The sequence below is a fragment of the Pezoporus wallicus genome, unplaced genomic scaffold, assembly GCF_028554395.1.
Source record: "Pezoporus wallicus isolate ANWC-B61680 ecotype Strahan unplaced genomic scaffold, APGP_CSIRO_Pwel_v1 contig_2384, whole genome shotgun sequence".
NCBI classification, from domain to species: Eukaryota; Metazoa; Chordata; class Aves; order Psittaciformes; family Psittacidae; genus Pezoporus; species Pezoporus wallicus.
This window is the reverse complement of record NW_026640488.1, coordinates 3,614,990-3,638,522: the sequence shown is the minus strand read 5'-3', so window position 1 is coordinate 3,638,522 and position 23,533 is coordinate 3,614,990. Positions and strand designations below refer to the sequence as shown.

Here is a 23,533-nt window from a genome sequence, read left to right as displayed (position 1 = left end):
CCTCAGGTAAGGACATATGATGCTGCCTTCTGCTTGTCACACAGAAAACAGCTTCTCAAACAGTAATGTGCAAATTAAGAGCAATGTCAACCATTCCCTGATTTCTTCAAAAAGTTTAACTTACATATACAGGTCTGTATGATGACCCAACCCAGTTTAAATCCTTTTAAATAATGGTGTATTCAGAAATATGAAATGAGAGCTAAAAAGATTTGCTCAAGTAGGATATTGATTATTGGCAGCAATATAGATTAGGAATATTGCCAAGATAATAGAAAAAGGTCTTAAGCATTGTGTCTTAAAAGGAAACATTTCTTTTGATTTCTTGAAACTGTTGCTAGTTCAAGTCACTGTTACAAACATGAAATGATCAATTCACACAGTGTTTTTATAGTTCCTTTTCTTTTGTGCAGGGAGAATCTGTACTTATAATATGAAACGATTTATCAACAGACACACATTATGCTTTCACAAGCACCTGCTGAGCCAACCTGTCATAATTATAAGGCTGTAGTTGTGAAAATGTTGTAGGATTGGTAGCCAATCCTGAACAGAGCAAGAGGCTACTTTTCTGTTCTACTTACATTATGGTTATATTTGAAGAGACTGATGGGACAGCACGCAACTTGGCAGCATCACAGAAGATCTCCAGCCTTTGACAGGTACACTCTGCTGGCACAGCACCAGCCACTGTGTGAGAACAAGAACATGGTCATGGCAAAAGGTGGGATGAGTGGTGTCATGGGATGTGGAGAAAAGAAATACTGTGTAATAGAACAAAAGACAGACATACAAGGCTGTGTTGAACAGAAATTAAGGCACCTGTTTTCACATAATTGATTTAGACCTGGGAAACCCTAACAATAAATATAAAGGCACACAAAAAAGATAATGTTACATCCTGATTTCTGTGAAAAAGCTTGTTAGAAGCTCTTGAGTTTTAGGCTGGGTACACAGGACTCTGGCATGGAGGTTTTTTTGTGTCTCTTTTTTAAGTTATACAGTCCTCATATTTACTAGAATTAGCCCAGCTCTGTCCAAGTGAAAACGGGATGAAAATGTATCAGGAAATCTTTGCTCTTTTTCACATTATTTCACCCTATTTCTACACTTTAAGTTAGTGCTCATGGCAGACAGGAGAATCAGAAAATCCGTCCAAAAGGGATGAATGCCACAAAAGTGGAAGGGATTTGCAAGAGCCATTTGATGTATGAAGAAGTGAATTTAGACGAATGTTGCCTTCATTTCACTCTGAAAGATGAGTGTTTCATGGACTTTCCAGAAGCATTGATATATTCAGATAACATTTATATTGCCCTCCTAGTTCGCATATATTTTATGCTTCTCCTACAGAAAATTAATCATTCTAAATGGAACTGATATTACCTTTGATACATTTGTTCATCTGAGGTAAATTCTGGTTTACTATAAATGAAATTGAACCATTTATTTCTGATACGTTGATAAGCGTATTTGTAGCGTATTTCTTTCTAGGAATCATCAGTAATAGTCACACAAGTAATATCCCTAATTACTTACAGCACTCGGGTGTCTTTGTCTGAGATGCATACAGAGATTTCATTTTATTGTATCTGTCCTTTGTATAATGTTTATCAAATTGCAGAGACCATCCATTGTAGTCCTCTAATAAAAAAAAATAAGCAAACCACAAATAGAAGCCACATTAGAATAGAAATAGAAGGTAGAATTACCTTCACTAAATTTAGGTGCATCAAGTTTTATCTAAATAAAATGGTTTTTTTTTTCAGAACATTTCATAGACCATTACATTACTTTATTTTTATACCTCTTATATACCTCTTATACCTCTTTATACTATTAATCACATGTATGTATAGAGATTATGAACTGCATGGTCGTAACAGCTTGTTATACCTTCAACATTTTCTGTGACAGTTGTACCAAAATAATACAATCTTTCATTTCAGAGCTTTCTGTTTATGTAGGAGTCTAAAAATGAGAAGCGACCATATTTTCCTACCTCCTTAAACATGTGGGTTTCTCACAGTCTAGGAAAGCTCAAATGATTGCAATGACTCTGACTACTTCTTTCAGAGGGCTGTCTCACACTATCACAGCCTATAATTACTTTCCTGAAAATCTAGATGAAGGCCAAGTGTTCATTGCTTTTCAAGAGAATGGGTGATGTGGTGAAACATATTCAAGTCAGTATGTTTAAGCTTAATATTCACCTTCTTAAAAAAAGTATTCCATATTACCAGTCTGGTCACTATATATAGATGTACTGGCACAGAATGGTTTATAGCCATATAGGCAAAAGGTGAAGAGTAGATCTTTCAGTTTCTTTCCACAAATAGGTATTTCCAGATACAGGGTACTGGAAATAACTACAGATCTGTTACTTGGAAGTCTGTCATATAGTGTCATATATCAGTAAATCTACTGATCAGGTAACCACTTCCAAAAGAGGGCAGGAATAAACACAAGAAAGAAAAGAAGATATTGAGAGATTACCCCCAAACTTTCCTTCAGAAGCTGTGATCCAATTTTAGCTTTATTGAGTAGAATCTGAGCTCTCTTCAGCTTTGCCCATACCATTTTAGTTTAAAGCATCTCATTTAATGAATATGCACCAGTAGCAGAAATGCACCTTTGGATGGCACCCACTAGCTGTGAGTCAAAGCACCAGTGATAGGACATTTCATTTTTTTTGTCTCATTTATTTTCCTTGGAAAGCATCCCCTGAAGCCTGCCTACAGAGTGTCAGCAGATGGAGCTGTTATGAGAAATGCCTGCCTCTTCGCTGCCTAAGCTGAAAAGCTGATTAATAGATATTATGAAAGATTAAGTAAGTTCAGCCAAACTATCTTTTATCTAGTTGTTAGGTTTTTATGCATAAACTTAAAAGATAAAAGATTCAAAGGAAACAAAAATCTGTCTTCAGGAATTGCTCCATTAAGGGAAAAGACAGACTTGAAAAGCGCCTTTTTCACTCAGAAATTAATGTGAATTAGTTTATGTCTTGCAAGAATGAGAGTTTCTCACTTAGAGAAGGCATTTAAGTGCATTTCACTAAATTCCTCAAGAGCACCTGGTATGCTCTGATCCAATAACAGTTTTGCCAATTCAGATCATTACACTGATATTCAGAAGCAGCCTAATGCATTTTGGACAAAACAAAAGGTGCTGACAAAGCTGCAATAATATTGCTCCTGCCTATTTTGAGTGCTTGGAAGTTTCTTTTCAGGACTACTTGTAAAACAAAATCTGTAATTGATGAAGTGATGGAAATAGATCCTTTGCCAAGCAGATCTGCCCTGTAGTTAGTGCTGTAACAAGGTTTCCCCAATCACTGTTTCTGAATATTTAACTGGAGCACATCCATAGACTTTCATCTGCAAGACTGGACCCACCAACTGAAGCATGAAGAAACCAGCATGAAATACAATGTACGCAGAGGAGGCAAGATGGAAGAAAGGAATCTTTTATTGAGAATTTTTGAACAGAAATATATCAAGATGTATTGAAAATGAGATTATTCTTGGAGCATAATCATACCAAATAAGTATTTTGCAGTCAGGAATACAATCTCAAAATATTTTTGACTTTCTCATTCATAATTACATTCATATTGTTTTGGACAACTAACTACTTATCTGAAGATTCTGAATATATAGTTAAAAGCCACAAATTCTAATCTTCCTGTAAGCCAACAAATATAAAAAGTATCATTTTTCTGCATTTCCCTGCTTCTGACACTAAAGAATGGATAGATGAGATTTTATTCCACCTTTTAGTATCTTTAAAATGCTTTGCCAAGTGACAGACAAAGGATGTACAAGAGGTGACCATCACTGCAGTTCACATCTGCATAGAAAAAGGATGAGCAGTGCCTTCTACATTAATGAGAACGAGGGAGCAGTTCACTATGAAGGGGAAGTTCACCAGCATTTCCAAGGAAATCAAGAGGCAGCTGTGTACTTCTGGGTGGCCATAAAAGAGAAAGGGAAAAAAAGCACAGACAAGAGAAAAGATGGATTATTTTGTACTGGAAGCATTCCAGTTGTCTTCAGTTTCTGGTGAGTTCATTTTGAAGAAAGCTTTTTTTCTCATGGCATTGATTTTCCCGCTTTCTATTAGAAATTCAAAGGCATATTTGAACACAATAAAACAAGTTATTGGAAGTTTTCTGACACTCAAAAATGTTTGTTTTGGACCAAGGTTTGTGCCCAAGCCTGGGACAGTCTTTATTTTATACAAACTCTTTTGTCGAATCCCAGAAGAACGTATTGTGCAAATTACTATATTTAGTACGACCATTTGGTGAAGCACTAATGCCAGAACTGTAAATCACTTTGTGATCGTTTAGAATTTATATGATAGGTTTGTGACCTGTTTACCTCTGTCGAGACGAGGTTCTCCAAACACTTTAAGGAATGACTGGTAATAGTACTGGTCTTGAAATCCCAAATCTATCATTTGGGGGAGTACAGCTCAGATGAGAAATAGCTTTTTCCCAAGCCGGTTCTAAAATAGATTGTTGGCTGCACTTCTGTAAAAAATGAGATCTGAGAAAAGAAGGCATCAGGAAATCTTCCCCCCCACAGGATAAGTGAAATAAGTAATTGTAAACTGGATTTATCTGACTACGGATTAATACACTGTTCCTGGCTAAAAGTTGTCAATTACTATTTCTGATTGGAAAGAAATGAGAAAGAGTATGTTAATACTCACAAACTACAGATTTGAATAATCTTTCCAGTGACAGATTCAAGGAAATATCAGCTTTGCTAAATTAAAGATGCATCTCCTATTTAATAAATTTATGAACAGGAAGTTATCTATATGACTTTCACCTTCTCTTGGCCATGTCTTCATGGATTATTATGCAGAGAAATGAATACATCTATAAAAATTTGAATTGCTTGAAAGTCCCTTTATCAGGGACAGAAGAGACATAAGTCCAGTGAAATGTAAAAGTTCCTCTTAGTTGTTAACAATATTCAAAGATCTCAGTAATTAAATTCCCCCCCGTCAAACCTCAGCAAAGCTATTCCGTTTGCTGACATTTGCACATCAGTGTAAACCTGATTATTACAGTACCCACATACCGTGGATGAATGGCAATGACAGACAATAAAATTTGACCATATATGAAAAATTTCACCATGAAGCTTGAAAATCTGATCTTTTTCCAGGTATTTACTACATTTTGAGCATGCTGCAGACTTCCAAGCACTTTCTTTTTGCTTCATTGTCCTGGGTTCAGCAGTAGCAGTCATTTTTCTCCTCCTTGGTAGCTGGTGCAGTGCAGTGTTTTGACTTTCGGCTTGGGAACAGAGCTGATAACAATGATGTTTTGGTTTGGCCAAGGACTTTGTGAGCCTCATGCTCTGCCGGGGAGGAGGGGAAGCCAGGAGGAAGCTGAGACAGGACACCTGACCCAAACTGACCAAAGAGGTATTCCATACCACAGCACGTCATGCCCAGGATGTAACTGGGAGCTAGCCAGAAGGGAGACTGTGGGGTGGGAGTAGGAATCGGTGGGGCTGGGGGGGGCGAGTTATCAGTTGGCTGGTGGTGAGATGTTGTATTCTCTTCCCTTGTTATTTCCTTTATCATTATTATTACTGATGGTAGCAGTAGTGATCTGTGTTATACCTTAGTTACTAAACTGTTCTTATCTCAACCCGTGGGAGTTGCATTCTTTTCGATTCTCCTCTCTGTCCCTCCGGGAGTAGGGGGAGGGCAAGAAGGGGGAGAGTGAGTGAACGAGTTACCTGACTGGGTTTAAACCACAACATTCATAAACAGAATTTACAATGTAGGGCTCAAAACTGAATGGTGTTTCATACATTTAAATGTCACATTCTAAGTATGATGGAAAAAAAAGTCATGTCAGGAAAAGTTGAGACTAGCTACAGAATTATTCATTATTTGTATTAATTTGAAATAAAAAGTCACCAAGACCTTCTGCAATGTGCTGAGGCAAAAATGGGAAACTCACCCTCTGAAATTTCTCACCCTTTAAGAGCAACCTTGTAATACTAAAACGTATAACTTTTGTATAAGTGTTTTGAAACATCCCATAGAAATGCAGATTTCTGTTATGGGAATCTAGAATACGATTTGATGAACCTACGGAACTGCAATCTCTGTAAGCTTATAGACCTTCAAATAAACACATAAGAAAACAGCATGACATCTATAAAGATTGTTATTACTTTCATCCTGTTGAATTTTATCATAGGCCTTTTTAAAAAAAGAAGTAGTGTATTATAACATATTTAATGAGGCAAGCCAGTCAGCCGATGACTGTGTGGTGCACAGTAACGGATGAGGCCTGTGCTTTTAAAGGGAAATAGGTGCAAGACTTCAAACAGCCGCTCCCTGCCCCAGTTCTTTCAGAAACCTCTGTGATTTCCAGTCTGTGAGCTAGACAGAGCTTAACGAACATCTATAACTGAGCTTAACCGCTGAGGAGCTGAAGGCTGCCTTTTGTTTCGAGAGCTTTTAGGCCTGGGCGCAACACAATGGTAAATACATTTAGCCAGTGAAGAACTCCTCTGGAGAGTCAGAAACATCTTAAATTAAATCTGCATGCCTGTTCTCGCTTCACTGGACTGGAAAAATGTGGCTATGACACTGTGATTAAAAAACAAATGCAGACACATTACAACCATTGCCTAACTGCCAAAAAATCAGCTTTGCAGAACTATCTGCAAAATTGTCCAGAAGCCAAATTTCTAAACACTAAGGAAACTTATGCTCTCAAAATAGCTCATGCTATTTTGTTCCATTACATAATTAAAGACCCTGCTTGTGAAAAAAAAAAGATAAAATGAAACACCCTAGCATGGTGCTCCTTCCATTGCCCGTTTATTATTGCTAGTAAGTAGAGTGGTAGTCAAATATGTAACAGTAGTCACTGGATTTTTAATGCCCCATTCATGGTGAAAGAATCTGGTCTACAGAAGTTCAAGGGATTAGACTCAATGCACCTGACTTTGGTTTTGAAATACATAAGAATTCTGGCGTTTGCATTTTAAACAATTCTGATGTTAAAACGTTTCCAATTCTGAATATGAAGTTATACCTGTGTTACTTGCACATAACCATTTCTTCTAGAGATTTGCTAGCAATAAATGAAGACCCTACTTCAAGAATCAGTTCTGAGATGGAGCACCAGAGCTGTTCAGGAGTGTGAAATGACAGTAACCATAAATTTAAACAAAGAATAAACCATATCTACTCAATTCCCAATTCAGTTTTAAAAAAAAGAAGAATTAAAATATTTATTTTTGAGATTTAGTTATCACAGACTTCACGGGAAGACACTGTATTTTGTATCTCCTGTTTCTGTGACAAGTTGCAGGAGATCACAACCTAGATTTCTTCAGCTTATCTAGAGAAAGAAAGAAAATCACTGCTAGAGCAGTACTTCCAAACAGTCATATCCAGTACTATTTTGGAAGGCTAACGCATGCGTAAAAACCATTGTGGTTTTGGGGATGTTTTTTTTTTTTTGAAACATCTGAGCTTTTCATTAGTTTTCTAATTTAGGTAAGTTATGATTTTTGCTCACTAAAGACAGCGGGAGCCTTTCCATTGATTTTAGTGAAGTCAGTCCAGGTCAATTCTCATCAGCCTCAGCCTTGTTTCACAAGACATGTTGTGGTCAAAAGCCCGGGTGGTGTGACTGAAGATTTTATATTGGTCTTATTGTTTGCATCTTATATTAGAACAGAACATCATAAATCAACCAACCACATAGATTTTTGACTGCATGTTTGGGTGCTATCAAACACTAATGGAAGTTAGGAAAAAACTTTCAAATCTGAAAGCAGGCATATTTACAAAGAAATCAGTACACCTGTACTTTACAACCAAGGGATTTTCAGAACCTGTAACTACAGGATGCTGATGCATAGTGCTAAATCTATTAGAGACAAAGCAGTAGGGCTTAATCTTAGACTTCAAGACATATAATAAAATATGCTTTCAAAGTGTCCAGGTAGGATGTAAAGTCCAGACTTCCCCTTGAAAGGAGAAAAGCTGAGTGGCTTTTGAGATCTGATTGTTTCTATATTTCTCCACTTACAACTTTGTACCAAACTAAATTCAAGAGCTGATGGGTGGCTTTGGAACATAAAACTTGAGGTAAGCTACACTGCAATTTACTGGAAGGCTTTTCCCCAAGAACTGTCATCATATTAACGTCACAGCTAATTTACAGTTACAAGGAACAAATTATGTTGATTATCAAACAGAATGGCTGGAATATTAGGGACAGTTCAACAAAGAGCTTGGAATATCACACAAGAAAAACAAATTTTTAATCTCTCAGAGATTTAAAATTTAAATGTATTTGAATTTTTACAGAACTTTGTAATTAGCATAATAGGACTACAAAATAACTGACTCAGTGATGTATCTAGAAGAGGTAATTACACAAATGTTGTTGCTGGTAACATTACACTTTTACCATTGCATGTAATACTAGGATAATAATATTCAGAGAAAGTTGACCCTTACCTAGAATAAAAGTTCAGCCCTGAGTTGTGTTGGTACATTAGAGAATTAAAAATAAATAAAGTGCTTCTGTGTAAGATTTAAAATTTAAATACTTAATTAGGCAGCAGATTAAGGAATATTTTTGTCTAAAGCTACTCAGAGAGTTGGTATTTTGAAAAATAGATGATTACTGGCAATGTTGCTTGTCTTCTGTTCAAATGTGTGGAGTACATTTTGTTATGATTTAACTTTTGTATGTTTTTGCAATTTTTCATGTGTCAGAATTTGCTCACCTGAACAAACACGCAGTTTAAGATAACAAACCACATGCGGACCCCATGCAAATCTACATCATAAATGCTACTGTTTTGTTGGTTTTGTTTTGCATTAATCAAATGATGTTTTTATTTACTGTTAGTTTTAGCTTTGCTTATCATTAAGCATCATTGTCAAAGCAGAGATTCCAAAACGCTTCCTTCCATGAATATGTACTTGGAAATATGCACTTGGCACTTTTACTATGCCACTGGGCATTGAAGGGCTTTGCTAGAGAGTTGTTAGAATACATTAACATTGTAGCAGCAATGTCTTCCGTGCAAGAAATACTCGTTTTAGGAACTATTCCCAAGTCAACACTGCCATAGCATTAGCTGAGCAGAATTCATGATTATGCCTGGTATTTATCCTTCTTGCTCATGTTTAAAAAGCAATGAAGTAAACAAATGTTCTAACCTCCTATCTATAAACATCAAGTAGCTACAGAATCAAGTGTTACAGCTGTAAAGAAAGAGGAAAAGCTCTTCCTTTGAAAATTAGCCTGAAACCATTATGTTTGAAATCAGTCTTCAGTAGGACTGAGCTTGAGTACAGAAGGATGCTGGAATCGAGATATATATAAAAATTATACCTATATCTATATGTATATATATGGGTTTTTCCCATATACATTTTGAGTTTGGTAACAGATTAAAAAAAAAACCCTTCAAGTGAAATATGTGATATAAGCTGAACTGTTCAACAATGCACTCAGCGTTTTTGAGAATTTGCTGCTTCAGAAAGGGTGAGAGTGGGGCAGAGCAGCAGGGAAAAATTCAATGCCACACTCAAGCCTAAAAAGGAAAATCCTCAAACCCATAAGCCTTCATTACAAAGTATAGAACTTTAAATAAATAATTTTTATTTAAAAACATCATATTCATGACAAATTTGCAGAGACACCCACTACTCTTGATGGACTATGCTTTCAAGTTCAAAAAGTAAGACTGCATTTTCCATGCACATTTAAGGTTATCTAGTGATAGTTCAAAAAAGCTTCCCGTCACTTTGGGCATGATAAATTGTTAGACTTCTCCTCTTACTGCAGTTTTACTACCTGGCCTCAAGTTCTTCCTCATCAGGATATCACACACAGTATTTTACTAGTTTTGGAAACCCAGCATGGTGGAAGTGAAAGAGGAATCAGATTTGAAGAACGCACCATGAAGCCAATCTTTACGTGCCTAGGTTGGATATGAACAGTGACTACAGCACATTTGAAAACACATCTCTCAGTGAGGATTTAGTTTAGTTTGAAATACTTCTAATCATGTTTTGCTGTTACAGGGCATGCAGTGCATTAAACAGGACTAATACTTCAAATCCTCTCAAAGATTACCACAATAAATATCTCTATAGCAGTGAAGTGGGAAACGAGAGAGCTTTACTCATTAAAAAAGGAAAGAGATAGAATTGCTACAGGATGGAGTGACTGGCTACAAGTACATTCAGAGGCTCCTATCATGTTGGTCTCTTTTGTACTGATGCCATTTACTTTTTGTTTCAAGGGCATTTAAAGACTTTTATAAAGTAACTTTCTTAGAAGAACTACCTGTGCTTTTTATGCTGATTGCTTCTCTGCTTGTGTCATTCACTGATGTTTCTTAAAAGGGTTATTTCAGTAATTGCAGTTGCTGTTAATGTTCAGCGTGCTTAAGGGCTTGTGTTGAGCAACTGGACTTTGGACTTTCTTGTGTTTAGAGTACCTGGTGCTTTTTTTCTTGTTGTTGTTTTCCCCCTACCCACAACATCAGCATTGTTTTTCAAAAGAAGTGTTTGTTTTTTTTCCTTTTCTTCTTCATCAGCACAGTCCTTTCCATCACAGAAAGAGCTAGTGTCCATGGCAGAGTTTTGCTTTGTTTCCTTCTGTTACGCTATTAGTTTGTACATAAGGTATGTACAAGTCTTCACTGTAACATTTTTCTGTAGGCTTAAGGTAGTGCTTTATCATTATTTAACAAATCATGAATTAAGCAGATTGTAAAGCTCTGTTTGAGATACATGTATTAAAAAAAACCTAAAAATTTCCCAATTCCTGTCAGGGTCTGTGCTGATTTTTTCCCTGCCACACATGTTGGGTTGAATGTTTTAGACTGTCAACCTTTGAGCTCTTATTCAAATTACGCAAGATGAGAGTGTGCAAGAATTTAACAGTTGAGCTACTTAATTGAGTACCTTGTGGATAAGATTAAAATTTCCAATGGCACTGCACGCAACAATTACTACAGTGGAATATTTTAATTTTTAATTGCTTTCCTGTAACCAGGAGCAATGATTTACACTGAAAAATAGTTGTAAATTTAAAAAAAAATAAAGAGTGGAGGGAACCGGATATAAGTGTTGCAATAAGGCAAGGATACTAACGTGGTCCTGAGAAACTGCAGCAAACAAAAATAGCCAGATAGTTTCTTTGTCTTGGGAGCGAAACAGCCTATCCCACAAAGATCCCCATACTTACTACAGTTCAGGGGCATTGGAATAAATCACATCAGGACATTCCATATTCTGAGGAAAGGAAGCAACTCTTCCTTTATTCAAACTGCAACACAAGTTTTTGAGAAACCATTACTGCTGAATATGACCTTAATATGTTATACACGGCATGCATTTCTAAATGAGAATATGTCATCAAGACAGGAGAAAAACACTGATGGCATGGTATTCCCAGTAAGTTAATACAGTGATTCTTCATCTTGTGTAATTCAGGCTTTCAGAAATGGAGGCTAATTCATTCTTGGATTACTATACCCAGAAGTGGATTCAATATCGCAGATAAATTGTCTCGCAGGCTATACTGTCTCGTACATCCCATCACAAAACTCTGTATACCCTAATTGCCATCTGATCAAGCTGTACACTTTCAGCAAGTCCTTGTACAATAGACTTTCTGATACTATACAGAAATGAAACATGGATAAAAAAAACATTTACAGTGACTGGACTTTTAAACAGAAGAGGGCACCACTGTTAGCAGTTTCTGCCACTGTAGGGCAAGATAATTACAGGAGAAGAATACAAGAACCACTGTGGTTCAGAATTCTAATTACTGGCAATGGAAAGTATGTTTGTGGCATCAGCAAAGACGTAAAACTAGAAAAAGCTGCAGGTCCATATGATGTGATTAGAATTAAAAGTGGCTTTCATATGGATTAAGATGCTGAAATTTGATAGGTATAAGAATAAGATACTACGCAGGTACATAATGAACTTCACAGACATACAATGAGAGCAACCAAAACTTCATTGACTTTGTGAAGAATGCTTGTGAAAAAATGCCTTTATGATACTTTGTTTGAAACTTCTTTCAGAAAATTCCTTTTGTTATACATAACATACTTGGAAGTTTCACTTAATATCTGAATTCTCCTCTCCTGACCCCCAGCTCTGATGGCAGTGTGCCCAGCTGGGACAGGAAAACAGTTCACCTGCTTGGCTCCAGGGAGCTGGAAGCAGCGTGTGAGGAAGGGCACCATGAATCTGGCTGCGTTCCATGTCTACAGGAAAGCTACCAAGGAATAGGAAGTCTAGTTTCCCCATCTGCCATGGATCAGTAGCTCTGGAGAGTATCTTTGAAACTAACCAGGCTGATAGTAAGCTGACAATACCACTAAATAAAATGTGCTAGGACTAATTTTCTCTCCCTGCGTTCAAAGCTCACAACCAAATGGCTAAGCTGTCTTCTCACAAAATATAGGGAGGTCTTTCCCAGACTGTCGCAGGTCTATGCCACCCTCTGAGCTGTGTTCAGGCACTGTGCGAGACATACTGTTCAGCGCAGAGTACAGCTGTGCTGAGGTCATTCTCACAGATCAGCAGGGTGGAAAGGCAAGTGCCAGTGCAAAGCCTGTGCTCTGGCCCTGCTCAGTAGCAGGGGTAAAGGTTACAAATGAAGCCAATTTCATGACTACCATCTGGCAGGGCCAGGGGTGACAAAGATTGAAACAGCAGGGAGCAGTGACCTGTCCATGTGTATTCCCTGAGATTTTGACACTTCCAAACGCCAAAGCCTGGTAGCGGCACAGCATGCACAGTACACTCACACCGTCGCTGTTTTCTCCCAAATTAGGACATGGATGTTTCCTGAAAATCCTTGAAAATTCTAAGTTATGCTTCCCACGTGAAGTTCATTAAGCTTCATACAAACTCTGTTAGCACATATATCTACCGCTCCTCAACGGAGGTGTTTGCTAGGTTACATACATCCATTTGTACACATCAATATAACACATGCAAACAAGTTCAAGGCAGGGATGAAATTGGATAAACGGATACCATACACAAACAAAAATGTGGTTCATCCTTCTTTCCTAGCAAATGGTTTGTTGTGTGACTTTATTAGCTATGCCAAAGACCTGTTGTATACTCTGCAAAACATTTAACTTCCTATTCCTAACACCACAACTCTATTTTAGTGTGAGCACTACATGGGTTTCAGTGACTGCAGGTGCTAGACACAAAGAAAAGTCTCAACCACGTACCACAGTTTTCTTCGTCGGCCCGATTCCCACAGTCATCCTCACCATTACAGTGAAGTTGTTGGGGCAAGCACTTTGTGATATTGCCACATGGAAAGTAGCCCAGGGGGCACGTGATCCCACCTCCAGAAACATGATCTTCCAAAGAGTCACAGATGACTAAATAGAAGCAGAAAGAACAAGCTTACTTTCAAATGTGCTCTTAATGTTGAAAGATCTTTGAGATTATGCTTTTATAAACACTCATTTGCATTTGAATGTAAATATCAAGTGATAAATACATATTAGTTCATTGGGCATGCAATTACAATAATATATTAAGTACTTGTTAACTTCTTGGCAAAAACCATTCATATCATCAACTGATTAAAATTGGCTTTGATATAAAGCAACCAGGTAATACCTCCCCATGTGTCCTAGCAATAAGATGGATATGCTAATGATAGGAGACAGCTGACCTAAGGCCACTATTTAAAAGGATTATTTCACTTTGCACTAGAAATTAATTTATTGTAGCAACATACCAGATAAAGTGTGCAGATATGGAATATATTAATTTGTGCTGCAATTTTAGACCCAGATGGATAAGCCCTTTTATACAAACTCAAAATTCTGTGCTTTTACATGCATTCCAATTTTAAAGCAATTACTAGATGCAAACTGATCAAGGATCAAAGAACAAGAAAAGTAGGATCAAATCTGTGACACTGTTTTGTTGAAATAAGACGACATGAAGTTTCCATTATGAATCTTCTTGGAATGGTTGTCAGCTTGGTCCAAAAACTTTGGAGATATCGTTCAGACTCTATCAGTCTAAAGTTTATGTGCATAGATGCTGTTCTGTTAAACCATGCTTTATAGGAAGTAATTCCACAGAATACAGGGACTTCATTCAAGCAGTGCTGAGTGGAAAGGTATAGGAGTGCTGATGAATGGCAGCCAGGGTAGCAGGAAGACTCAATTCTCTGTACTACAGCAGATCCAAATACCCAGGTTTGCAGTCACATGATGCCTTAGCCACCCCTTCAGTGCACCTGAGGGACAAATTCTGCCATCACCACTTTTTCCAGGGTAAGTGCAACTGATCTACTGCTTTGGCTGCAGGGTGCCAACTCAGATTTCTTGTCATATGAGATCAGCTTCTTCCCAGGAGCATAATATGGAGAGGGTTTTAAATTACTCTACAACTGAATTTGTTCAGTCTCCAGTATATTGGAAATGGAGAAAAGCATCATCAGCACAGAATGTTACCTAGTGTTCTTCATGTTCCCAAAGCTTCAGTAAGACTACCTAGTGAATTATCATTCCGCAAGGGCCTGCTAATTCAGATTTTGACGTACTTCCAAAAAGGAATATCACTTCCTCATTTTTATAGCTATCATTTGACTTAATGGATGCTGTCACAAAAGAAAAAGATAAAAATTGCAATATGTATTATATTTTGTTTCATTGCTGTTGTAGAGCTTGTGAAATACTCTACAGATGATTTTGAAAAGTTAATTTGCTTTTATTCACAACTGTATAACCTATGCAATTGCTCAGAGACTTCTGCCTTAGTTCCCTACCCCTTTTATGTATGTAACCAAAATTAAGACTACATTGTAATCCCAGGGTGAATTCACACTTGCATATCCCGCATAAACCTCTCTGCTGCTCTGTTCTTGTATTCAAAACATTTATGCTTAACCTGTTCCACTCAAAAACAAGTTCCAAAAAAATCTTATGCAGACTTAGTTAAGCAAACAGAATATGTGCAGTACTTAGTGTCTAAAGTCTCTTGCTGCAGGAAGACAGATGTCACAGACCACTGAGGCTCCCTTCGGTGCAGTTATCTGTCATGACCTGAGCAGCTACTGAAATGCTTGGTAAAAGACAAAAATCTGGAAAAACTAAACATAAATGGAAAAAACCCAACCATCAAACAAACCCTTACATTTTGTCAAGCTTTTTACCCTAAGCATTAGAGATGTATTCAGACTGAGCTGCACTTTGGGCTTACAGGGCCTGATCTTTTACAGCTTAAATTTAAAATGATGGCCTTTCTCTTCTCACATTCAATGGATTTCCATAGCATTTTCCAGAAATCATTATTACTTAGTCAAATAATATTAATTTCAACTAATTAACTGATTTAAAGTCACAGTTTAGAAATTCTTTGTAAAAGAGTACATAATCCTTTACTGTGTTTAATGTTTTGAATTCTCTATAAATTTATAGCCTTGACGATATGTATTCTGAATCTCTGCATTACTCATTTTGTGCAATGTTGGATTACCCTGACATGTAAATATCTGCCTGGGAAAGAAGATAACAATGCATCAACACTTAACAGCTTCACTCTAGTTGAAAGCACTGGTCTTTGTCCATTGACTTGTTAACATCACTTTGTTTATGCAGAAAAAGACAGAAGTTTGGACCCTGCAGATTACAGGAGATTTATGAATGGAAAACCTCCAACCCTCTGAAGAAATATTTGGCAAAGCTGACAAAGGTAGAAGGAGATAAGACAATAAAATCCATTGTAAAATTTTAGATAATATTCAAACAACTCTTTTTTTTGGATTAAGGAAATTAAAACTGTGTCTTTTATGTGAGGAAAATGGATAAAGATAATACTGCAACAAGAGCAGCAAATAACTACGCTTTTTATTTTGCAAATACAAACTTTATTGACACTGAAGTCTACCATGCTAAGATAATGATCTACCGCACTATATTTGTGATGCAGTATTAAAGGTGTCAACTCTTCTACCTGCTATTGATTTTGCAGTATGAAAAATTGAACCAGTCTTCTAGTATCTTGTTTCATTGTCCATTATTTTTTAGCAGCTAAATGTCCTGATAGAATACCTTTAAAAAATGTTAATGGTTATTTTATCAAGTAATGTCACTGGATGTTCCACATCAGTGTTAAATCAAGAAGATGAAAAACGGTAATTAGTACCCCTTTTTTAATCCATAGGTTTTGTCTTCGTACCGTATGCATATCAAGATGCAAATGCACCTTCATCCCTCAATTCTCAAAAAGAAAACAAGAATTCACGTCATACACCTTTTAAGATTGTCCAGACCTGCTGCTTCAAGCCATTTATTGCTAAGTCAGACATCTGTGACCTTTCCTCTAACTTGAGGAAAATGGATAAATTCTTTCCTGTTAGTCTTTAAAATGCAAGATTAATTTACCACTCCTTTCATTTTTTAAATAAGCAAGAGCTGGGTTGTCATCTAGTCTAAGATGGTAAGGCTTTTTCTTCTTGCATGAATGCGGAATCACTGGGGAAAGAACATGACAGCCCCTTTGTAAGCTCTCACAAACTGAAATCAAAAGAGGGAACACATTTGGGAAAGCCAAGAACAAGATATTCCCAGGAGAACATGGTTTTCCTTCCAACTAAATTGACTCATCAAGCTCAGTGTTTTTGTGCATTCTTTGAAAAATGGCACAAAGTTTGGGAAGCAGAGATGGGTCACAAATGCTGTTTGAGAAACCAAATAAGGGACATGTGCACTAGAAGAACATGAATTTAACTGTTACTCATAGCTTCCATAAACTAAATGAATATGACTCTGTAATGGGAACAATACTGGGCTGATTAGATGGAGTCATAAGCAATTAAACTAATCAAAGCACCATTATTTATTGCTTGGTACTTGCTAGTCACAACAGCCTCAGCTGTATTGCACATAGGTTCAAATAAGGGTATATCAGGAAAATATTTTTTTATTTTCAAATATTTGGATCTCATGAAGACCCATTGTCATGAGTCCAAAATGACTCTCAAATTCCATCAGCCAAATAAGCTAACATGTTTTTCTTTACTTTGAGAAAGTTATCAGCTTAAAACTACTGAGGCTGAGGAAATCCAGCTGGTTTTAAAAAGAGTCCTTAGATGACAAGGACCGAGAATTGACCATGACACCGAAGAATCCACCCTGTACTTACCATGTTGGAAAACTATTTTACCAACAAAAGCCCTAGTTTTTCAGAGAGACCAATGCAAATGCATGAAGTGGTGGGAGTTTTCCTGCCCTCTCATAACTTGTTTTATTTGCCATACTTCTTGACACAGTGGGAAATGGGCTAGAGGAAGACAAGAATGAAAATATTCATTTGAAACGCTTATTTGGAAACAGAATGTTTTCTTCAAATAAAACAAAATGAGTCAACAAAGAAAATGTGAAAGTAAAGATCGATTTTGCCCATCACTTTTGTGCTAATCTGAATACTTTAAGATGACAGTTGATTAAAAAAGAATTCTCTTCTGTTGAAAGGCATTTGAAGGGCACGTGAACTGGCTTTGAAAAATTTTTACCATAATATAGAGGAGGAGATCTCACAGGCCTGTAACCTTTATTTTCACACACAAATCATCAGAACAAGGCTAAAAACCAAGTTTATACCTATGAATTCCTTTAACTTAAAAGATAGATACTTGATGATTTACACAGAATAATAGTGACAAATGGTTGACTAACTGTGATCAGAAGCATTTTAATCAACACATAAAGAAAAAAACCCAAAAGATATAACACTTTGAAAAGATCTTACTTATTTTGAAATAATTTGTTGGCTGAATTTGTCCATTACAATAATATCTAGAAATTAATAATATTTAATTCAGTCTTGTTCATTTTTCTGTTTTTTTTTTCTGAATTATTCAGCTTCTCCCCACTAAACAAGGGAAATTTGGAGCAATTCTTGACAAAACTTTTAGCCCAAAATAGACCTTGCTTTAGGGGTGAGAGATTTTTTAAAATTTATCCTGGAGGCAAAGCATTAGTGGCTTAAAAGATTCAAGCATTTGTACAAGATCCCCATGGGAGTATAATTATACTGTTATCACTACATTGCCTTTACAGTAGTTTGCTCCTTTCCTCCTTTGCTAATTGTTCAGCCCTGATGTCTGTAACATTTTCTAAATATCTGTGTAGCACATACATATTTATATTGTTCTATATTTTATTGGGTGAAAATGACAGTGTCATTTATTCAGAATTCCAAATGCTTACAATAGCTTCCTTTCTTAAAACACAGGCAATTTTTAAAATTTTGGATGTTGCTCTTGAAACCAGAATTATATTTTCAGTTTTGTTTGCATTACATTTCTCTTTAGTAGACCATATTATATGTTTTAAGAATATGTAGTAAACACCTAAGTTTATGAGTGACTATATAAAATGCTTGCTTTCATTAAACACAATATACTACAAAAGATGTATATGACTTGCTAATCTCATCATTATCTTGGATCTTAAATCTCACCTTGTACCTTTATGTCTTGCTGTGGATTTCACAATGCTTGCATTTCAGAAGTGTTTTCCAAAGCAGAAAAACTATCTTTTTGAAAATATAGACTCCAATCTCATAACAACATTACTGAAGTTAGTTATCAGTTATGTCACAGATAATTTAGTCTAATTAATCCAGCTATAGTGCTGGAAGATCTTCTTTGTATAACTGCCAGATAAATCTACTTCAGGGCCAGAAACTACCAGTAGAGCAATTCAGACTGGTCATGTGGCACCCTGCCAGAGGATTTGGCTCTTATACCTTTTACTAATTTGTCTTTTTATTCTGCTTACACAGAACTTAGAATAAAGAGATTTTGATGAACAGAAAAAGCTGAAAGAGATAATATTATTTGAAAAAGCCCCTATATGTACTATAATGAATTTTGTCTGGAAACTCGGTTTTTATAGCGCATTGCCCGAGGATCTGCTACAAAATAGTTCAGCAAAATGTCTAAGACACAAATTAATGCGCAGAGCCAAATCTTTTTGACATCCTTCTTCCCCTTTTCTTCCTCTCCCCACATACACAGAATGTAAATAATACTGAAGTATTATAAGTTCTACCTCTATATTCTTACATGATTTCCAATAGAAAATGAAATCACTTAGGCTTTCCTTTGCCCTAGTGTTGTTTTGCATTGGTGTAACTTATTTGATTTCATTAATTTCTTTTTCAAAGCAGTGCAATATCAAGTCTAAAGCTGGACACATAAAAAGCTAGAGTTTTGTTTTGGTGGCATTAGATATAGAACAAAAATGAAGGCACCAAGGTAAAGGTGTTAAATACACAGTACTAGGTAGTACCATCCCACCTGAAAGGCCCAGAAAGGCAGTGATTAGCCATTAAAATCAAGGAAAACTCCTCTCACAGGAGCGGATTCTTCACCGAGGCCTCCACTTGGGCTGGTTCTTTGAGCCCCAAAGATAAAAGAACTCTGTTTAAAATAATAATCTAATTTCTTCCTTTGAAACAGCACATTTGTAAGTTAATGATTTGAAGATATGAATAAAAAAAATAAAAAATAAAGAAATCTCTAACTTCACACCAGGAGTGGCATTTTTTTATGTTTCATAATCCTAGAGGAGAAAAGTTTCATATATAGTAGTACTTGCCATGTATCTTACATTTATTTTTCTGTCTAATGAAGATGCTTGTTTTTTTTTAATTCTGAGCAATCAAATAATTTAAAATGCACTTTAAGCCAAGAGGATCAAGGACAACTGACTATCAATAAATTAGTGTCCCTCAAGCAACAATCATTCATCTCATCTGAATAACCAGCATTCTGAGTTTAAATGCAAAATGACAATAGAGTTTACAGTAAAGAAGTTCACTTCAGACTTGATGCTTTGCACAACTTAACCCAGTCAGCCATATGTAAAGTAAGCAAAAGTGAAATACTGATTAGTGAGAACTAAATTACTTACATTGACAAACAACAGACATTTGTAATATGTGTCTTAAGTTTCCATAAAGAAAAGGCAGATTTAAGTCACTTTCATGAGACAATACCATATAGAGGAGTTTGTGTTCATGTATGGAAGTAAAAAGAAATCCAGGAGATGAGACAGAAAATAGTTGTAGCAAAGCACTAAGAAAAAAGCTGCAATGAAAAAGGGAGTGAAATTAGACAGGCAGCAACAGCGAAATTGGTTGCTGATATTCTACTTGTATGATGTTCTGAGAATATGTTATTTGTAAATGAGCAGAACAGGAAAGAATTACTTGACTGTCATTAACTTCTCATAAGAGAAAACAATCTATAAGATTAAGCAAAGTAACACTTTGCCTATCTTTTCTTAGCTAAAAGAGGGCAAAACTCTCTTCCTGTCTCCCCCCAAGTTCCATGACTTAGCTGTAACTTCTTTCACAGTGACTTCAGAATGCTCTTGTGACGGGGAAAAAAAGAGAACAAAACACTGATGACTGATAGAAAAACAGATTTGAGAATAGTCAGCCCAACCCAAGGCTGAGGAAGAGAACCTGAAGAGGGGCAGTGGGAGATTTTATTTTCTCTTTCTTCATCTTCTTTTGTTCTTTAGTCTCTTATTTTGCTACTGAACTGCTTGAACTAAGCAAGCTGCAATATTTGTCCTCTTTACCCTAGTAACACAATCTTAAATAAATCTTTGTAAAATACTCTCAGGTAAGCTTTTTCTACGTAAGACTTCAGGGAAAGAAATGGAAAAAACTGTTTTGGGAGCCCTAATATTTGAAATATGAAACATAATCCATTTTTTTTCATACACTGTGCCTTTAATAAAGACTGAAAGTATTTTAATGATCATTCTTATAATGTAACTAAGCCAGCATAATATACAATGAAGCTTGAAGCATCCTAAAGATTAATTTTGTAATATAATATAGTATTTCTTGTTGAGCCCAAGACAAGATTACTTGATACATTTTATTTATTCACTTACTTTTGTTACCAAGAACCATTTATAACTATCAAGAATTTAAATTTTACATAGAACTACAAGTTCAAATCTGGGAGGTTGATTTGCTCTACAAATCTGTGAGATTCAACTGTCCTCAAGTACTACAAAAATGGAACCCTCTGTTGTTCTGTTTTGAAGTAATATAATCTGAAAGTATTTTAGAGGTCTTTTTTTTTTCCCTGAGAGCTTATGGGACTATCATGTGAAAAACCAGTTTGAAGGCACTGTGCTTAAATAAATACATCTGAATATTTGGTTCAATTTAAAACCCACAAGTTTTCCAATACCTACTGTATTTTACTATGAGTAAACATAACTCACAGCTATAAATTGTGACACGCCAGTTAAAGTCCCGTAAACCAGAAATTACCTCAAGCTAACAGGATTTTTGACTTTCCTAGACTGAATAATGTTTGCTGGTTGAACCACTATTGGAGACATCTGGCTTATTGCTTCTTTTGCAGGTTATATAAACATGTGCATGCAGATAGAGAGTTAAAGATTTTAAGATGATAACTTTCAGATTTTATGCAATTATTGGTGTATATAAAGAAATGTTGCACAGCAGAACATAGGTGTAAGTTACCTGGATATTTATTTTCCCAACTAAGTTAGAAAAGATAGTGAGAAACTATATTCAGAAGTTTTTCTCTGTATTTAGATGCAGCTAAACAGTACATTTGCATGGATTACTGAAGGATTTTGCCTCCACATGGTCTATAGCTCCTCCTTTTCTTCCTTTTGACCCCACTCCAGCTAAATCAACACATGACGATGCGCATGCCTGCCATTGAGTGTGTTCTTATTGTTAACAGGTGAAACCATGCTCTGTATAAGCAAATACCTGTAACCAACCCTGTGAAGATGCATTAAATATTCTTAGCTCCTAATGCTTCCCTACATAAAATGTACAGGATGTTGCTGGACATGTCCAGAGAGCAAATCTTAAAATTTTACATCTAACTTTACAAATTTTGTTGTGATACCTTATTTCAATAAAGAGGTAATTCCTAAAAAGGCAATTATATCAAAATAACATTTTTTTTTTTAACTTAAAAGATCATACCCCAGCACTTAAAACTGGTAATTTAAAAATATTGGTAATATTCTCCAAAGCTGCACATTCATAAACACGAGAACTATTTCAGTGGGCAAGAAACCAATCTGGTTAAAAGATGAAGTGAAAGCAGTGAATATGTAAATGATTTAAAAAAGAAAAAATTAAAATAAAAACAAATAATGATAAAACCTAAAAATGTGTAAGTGAGCAGGCTAGAGAAATAATCAGTACTTATTAGAAAAAATAGTTATTTTTAAAAACATATTAAGAAAAATAAGACCCTCATGTGACATACAACAGTTAGGAGTGTAAAAAAGCCCAACTATTTAACACCCATTTCTGATATGCATTTGAAAAGAAGAGAGAGGTTGTGTCCTTCCTACATGATGCTGCAAAATCTGTACCGAAGATTTAGCAGCATTTCTAAATTAAAATATTTTCAAACCAGCCACAGGAGGAATCTGTAAGGAATGAGTTGAGAACTACTGAAACTAATGTTATGATACAACAGGCTGTGAAATATGAAGAAAATACCAACAGAACTAGAAGCTTGCAGTGTTATTTCAATACCAGAACAGAATGAAAGTGTCTGAAAACCAGTGCCTGAGGTTCCTAGGTAAGACAGTTTGTTCACGTGTTTTAACATGGAATTGAAGACCAGAAAATGACATCTGGAAGTGTATTTTCATCTTTGTCAACTGTATTACCATTAACTTCTCTAGACTAATCAAGGCATTTGACCTACAATCACATGTTTTTAAAATTCATTTTTCCCATGCAGTGCAAACTTTGGCTTTAACTAAGTTGTGGCCAGAACTTAATGTTTGATTAATGGATGGTGTTCTTAGTAGCTGATTCCAAAGAAGGTGTGGTCTGTTGCTACCTCACCTATTTTTGAATTTCTCATATACATATATCAGTTTTTTAATAGTAACTGAAAATCAAAGTAAAACAGAAAAAAGTAATTCTAATTAAAAGAACACTGCCAGAAGCTTTCCAAGCACTGTGTCTTTCCCCCTCAGGTTCAGCACAGCACTGACAATCAGGTCTATGATGGGAAAAAGACTTATTTCCCTGATCAAGTCAGCGCTTTTATTTTCTTTGCAGAACAGAGGAGAAAGAGGCAATGTTCACCTGCTTTGACAAACCTATTCACATCTTAGAGTCTCAGTCACTGTACAGCCCCTGCCATTTATAGTGCCGCAGTGGTCCTTGCTCTGCTCTGGAGGACATAGTTACTTGACTGAGAGTGAACATTTTGCCCAAATTTGACCAAATAAAGCCTCGGGAGTAGAGAGTGCACTGGTGGAACACAATGACCTGTGGTATAAAGAGCTGTGTGATTTAACATGCTCTCTGGATAAACTCTGCTAAGCGATCTCACATTCACAAGTCTTTCAGGATCAGCTGCTGGTGGGCTCTTCCTCTCCACAGCCTGCCCACCTTCTTCCCC

General features: G+C 36.2%; 1 protein-coding gene across 4 annotated transcripts in view; it reads right to left on the bottom strand.

Moving 5' to 3' along the window:
- The window catches only part of RXFP1 (relaxin family peptide receptor 1), a 45,449-nt gene that overhangs the window by 15,995 nt on the left and 5,921 nt on the right, over positions 1-23,533 (bottom strand). For 3 of the 4 annotated variants that reach the window (XM_057419107.1, XM_057419103.1, XM_057419105.1), the window contains exons 2-4: positions 13,290-13,445; positions 1,540-1,644; positions 585-690 (exon numbers count right to left, since the gene is read on the bottom strand). In XM_057419107.1, coding sequence (XP_057275090.1) covers positions 585-690; positions 1,540-1,644; positions 13,290-13,445 — 367 coding nt within the window. Of the gene's footprint in view, positions 1-584; positions 691-1,539; positions 1,645-13,289; positions 13,446-14,576; positions 14,692-23,533 lie in introns of those variants that run through there. The other variant, XM_057419106.1, reaches the window with a different exon arrangement.